This window comes from Sphaeroforma arctica (assembly GCF_001186125.1).
Source record: "Sphaeroforma arctica JP610 unplaced genomic scaffold supercont1.2, whole genome shotgun sequence".
In the NCBI taxonomy this organism is placed as follows: domain Eukaryota; class Ichthyosporea; order Ichthyophonida; genus Sphaeroforma; species Sphaeroforma arctica.
The window spans coordinates 97,476-101,945 of NW_014040556.1; the positions used below are offsets into that span (position 1 = coordinate 97,476).

Consider the following 4,470-nt stretch of genomic DNA (forward strand, 5'->3'; position numbering starts at 1 on the left):
TTAACTATTATATAATAATAATAATACGTAGTATATATATATATATATACGTATATATATATATATATATGTATATATATATATTTATACATATACTTATATATGTATATTCATATATATATAGATATAGATATAGATATATATATGTATATATATATAGAAATATAGAAGTTTATAAAACATGTATATATATATATATGCATATATATTTATATAGATAAATATATATATACCTATATATGTATATACACAAATACATACATACTTACACACACATATATATAATACATAAATCAACACACACACACACATATATATATAAGTGTAATATATACATATACATATATAGATAAACAAAAATATATATAGATATATATATATATATACTTATACATGTTTATACAGACAGATATACAGGACTGCATATCAAACGAAATCAATTTGCTCTTTAACTGCAGGTAAATAGGACCGTGTTCAACTTTTAAAAGTTGTGGAGTGCCAAATTGATTAAAACCATTTTATTGGTCATCAGAAGAATCGAACTACTTTTGAAAGTTATGGCAAGAATTTATACATCTTTTAAGCTATGTACACACGGGGAAAATGTAGTTGTATTTTAACCAGGTCTATCGTAGAAAATAATTCGCAAGTAGACAATATATCGAGTGGAAGTATATTGTGTGACAGTCTATGCTAATATTGACTACTACTGGAATCTATATACGAATCCACACACAACTTAACAGAAGAAGGCGCACGGCTTAAGGCTCAGGCTGAAAATACCGAAACTATTTATTTTTCTCGCAAGTGCAGGATTAATAGTCTACTGCGTTTGCATTTTTTTGAGTCTTGGGAAGCAGAGGCAACGTATGAGGACACGGATTCAATACCTCGCCCATTTTATCTTCAGGGAGTATTTATCAACTGAAGTGATACTTCTGGAGGTGGTGCAATCTAGCACATGTCTGTTTAGAATTAAGTTGCAGCGACAAGTTTAGTTCAGGGTCATTTGAGACATTATAATTCAAGCAGAGCACACTAGTAACACACTCCAAAGACTGCAATACAAACAAAATTCGACTGAAACTGAAAAATACTACTTACATGAATAGGTCGACTCCGACAATATCTTGTGTATGTTATCCTGGTTGAATCGCGAGAACTCGTTGAATTGCTCGAGCAGTTTTTCTTGAAGGATGTTGTCGTATTGCGCTCGCAGTTGTACCTCACGTTCTTCCAGAGCCTTCGAAACAATGCTTTTAACTTGGTCGATCGTATACATTACTTCATTACTTGATCTGGGCGATGTGGGTCGTCTCTGAGACGTCTCTGTCGCTAGCTCCGATATGTTGTCTGAACCAGCGTGCCGTAATCTTCTGTTCTTTGTATGTTTTCCGTGTATCCTTTCCACATTGACTGAAACGATGGGCAACGACACGGGTATACATATGAGTATATATTGATATGGCGCAAGTATAAATAAACCAGGCTGCTAATAAAAGACTCGTAGGATTCGATGACTAAATACATCCGAAATAAACAGGGACGCAAACACTATGATTAAAACATACGTACTACTAATCTCACAATCTTAAGGCTTACAGTGTACCTAGCACATGATATCGACTACCCTGAGACCGCACAGGAAGGCAATAGCAATCACAATTACAACGGAGAACAGACGCAGCTACAAAAAATAAAATGGAACAAATAGTTTAAGACAAGTAGCGCATTCTATCTCAACATCAGATTCGAAGTCTAGACCGACACAATTCTCCGCAGATCTAATCACATACGGGTAAAAGAAACAGACACAAGAAGAGGAATAATCATTGATTCTCTAATGCCAACATACGGCAAAACATGACCGTACTACTCACAAGCCAGCAGGCCCTGATGATGTATGACACAAGTGATTGGTATCGAAACGCATATATCAGTACGACAAAATGTGGCTTACCTTGAGGGCTCTGTGTTTTAAAGCATGTATCGCTGGGACTGTACTCGTTATTGACCCTGTTGTTATTATAACTATTTGCCGTCTGATCGCCCGAAAGCTTTACCTTCTTCTCTATTCTGCACGGCGAATAGGCATGGTTTTCCCTGGACTGATCCCAGTCAAAAGCCCGTTTGTGTGAAAGTGCTGCGATGGACATGATTACTACTAAATGAAAATATGTTACCGTCGTATTATATATATGTGTAGTATTTAAGTGTATAGTGTACGTGTATGTATGTATATGTATATGTTTTGTTCTACTGATTCGTTTGCATCATGATGTATATGTATATGTTTTGTTCTACTGATTCGTTTGCATCATGTGTATATAGAAATAATATATATATATATATATTTACGTAGATGTAAATATTTTGTGATGCGACTGGGAGTGGGGAGTCTTGGAGCTGCGTGCCTGCGACTTGCGCGAGTCCATAACTTGAGGCCTGAAATCAATACGAATATTTTTAGGTTTATATCGCGAAATCCCTAAGCTTGTTCCTACGGGTGCATGTCCGAAGTCCCGAGGTTGAAAGTTTCTAGAAGTTTCGCTATAATGTGTCCGTTAAATGGGTACAATTGGTCGGTTTTGTCAAGTCATTTTATATATATAACTGCATAAACGTTATATTGTTTATTCAAATGGAGCAAATAAGCGTTTACGTTAAACTATTTTAATTGGTCCTTTTCTCTTTTTTATATACAAAAAAACATTAAAACGAATTGAGGTTATATAAATAGCTTCGTTAATTTAGGGCGAATCATTTTTGATTTTTATATTTATAGCTTTCTTTTCAAGTTGTGGTGCATACTGCATGCGATTGTCAGAAAAAACCACCCCAAAATCGGGGGACCGTGGACGGGGCCCACAGAAGAAGAGGTTTTTTATTCTTCAGCAACGGCTACTGGCACATGCTCTTTTTTTTATCTGGGAAAAAAATCGATTCTAAAAATAGACCAAAGAGTGACCTGTTGAAGAGTCAGCAATTGGCAAATCGACTCGGAGTGCGGGGGACTTTTTGTCCGTCAATCTCGCATCAGGCGTCAACCTACATTTTTTTTTTCTCTCTCTCTCTACTATTTACTAAATACTCTACTCTACTAGTAGTAGTAATTAGTAATAGTAGTAGAGTAGTAGTAATTAGTGAATAGTAGTAGAGTAGTAGTAGAGAGAGTAGTCTTTTGAGAGAGTAGTCTTTTGAAATATGTACTGATAAATACAACAATACATACGTAGTAGACGTAAAATATATAAATAGTAGAGAGAGTATGTAGAGGGTTCTGAAGTAAAAATACTAAAAAAAAATACAGGGCATATATTTTTTTATGTACGTTGGTATTTAGTACTAAATGTGGTAAATATGTATGTAAAAATGCGAATGGTGCCATCTATATTTTGATATTGTTTATATATATATATAAAAATGGCTGTTACACATAAAATAGGTTTTAAACTGGACACAAAAACTGGTCTTTACATCACGTCAATGTGAGACTGTGGCAGTGAGAGTATTTTTACTATTTACATCACACGCAAGTCGCAACTACGCAAGTCGCAACGAAGGTGGGTTTTTTAAAAGGGGCATATCTCGTATATAAAATTATAGACTCGTACACATACGAATAGTTTGCGCGGCGAGACTCTGGAATCATACACCGCAAGGCCTCGTATTGGTATTCGTGCTCGTATTCGCAGTCACTGCACACATTCACTTCTACATACTTCATCCGCACAGCAACGCTCAACAGCCATAAATCACAACCACAACCATAAACATGCGGTCCGTACTAGTATCGTTCGATGGTTTAGAAACCTCATGCTTGCCTGTAGCAGAGGCCGTGGTGAACGAGCGAGATCTCAGGAATCGCCTAGAGAGCCTTTGGCGTATTCCCTCAGAGCTGCAGCAGATTGTGTGGAATGGTGTGCGTGTAGCTGATGGTACCCTGCTGAATGTCGCTGGCGAATCTTTTCATACGGCTGCTATAAAGCTAAGAGGGGGAGCCTTAAAGGGAGGGAAGGGAGGCTTTGGATCGATGCTCCGGTCTATAGGGGCTAAAGCGGCACAGGTACTATTTATTAGAGTGTGCGAGCTAACTGGGCATACAACGCCTATGTATACGAATTTTGCCTTATTTGAAAGTATGTAGATGGATAAATTTCTTGTTGGTATGTGTGCTTTGGGATGCAAAAGCGTCGGAATGGCGGACTCCTTACCTGCCTTGCTGCTTAGCTATTTTCATTTTGAATCGTACTTTATTCTTTAGCTATTATACGCGTATTGTAGTGCTTTTGCAAGGATCGTTTGCGCACCCGCTATGCCCTTCTAAATAGCACGGTTTCTTCAGATAAATGTAGATCTAGGTCGCATGTCTATATCGTTTGTACATACATAAGTTGCATATGTACGTGTACACACACACACACACACACACACACATATATATATATATATGTATATATATGTATGCCA

The 4,470-nt window shown here is 36.7% G+C and overlaps 2 protein-coding genes across 2 annotated transcripts; one reads left to right on the forward strand and one right to left on the reverse strand.

Annotated features, from left to right (window-relative positions):
- Positions 1-745: 745 nt before the first annotated feature.
- Positions 746-2,302, reverse strand: SARC_00047 (hypothetical protein). The gene is made up of 3 exons (XM_014306216.1): positions 1,961-2,302; positions 1,105-1,416; positions 746-965 (listed from the first exon to the last, which is right to left on the reverse strand). Exons 1-3 carry the CDS (start codon positions 2,154-2,156, stop codon positions 955-957), a joined length of 519 nt encoding a protein of 172 aa, XP_014161691.1. The 5' UTR covers positions 2,157-2,302; the 3' UTR covers positions 746-954.
- Positions 2,303-3,775: 1,473 nt separating this feature from the next.
- Positions 3,776-4,259, forward strand: SARC_00048 (hypothetical protein; the record flags this gene model as incomplete). The annotated part of the gene is made up of 2 exons (XM_014306217.1): positions 3,776-4,066; positions 4,192-4,259. The coding sequence occupies 2 exons, from the start codon at positions 3,776-3,778 to the stop codon at positions 4,228-4,230; spliced, it is 330 nt and encodes a 109-aa protein (XP_014161692.1). The 3' UTR covers positions 4,231-4,259.
- Between the last annotated feature and the right edge of the window lie 211 nt (positions 4,260-4,470).

Coding starts and splice junctions, on each gene's coding strand:
- SARC_00047 (XM_014306216.1), bottom strand. CDS start 2,156: ATGTCCATCGCAGCACTTTCACACAAACGGGCTTTTGACTGGGATCAG. Junction 1,417..1,960: donor TAAAACACAGAGCCCTCAAG/GTAAGCCACATT, acceptor CCATCGTTTCAG/TCAATGTGGAAAGGATACAC.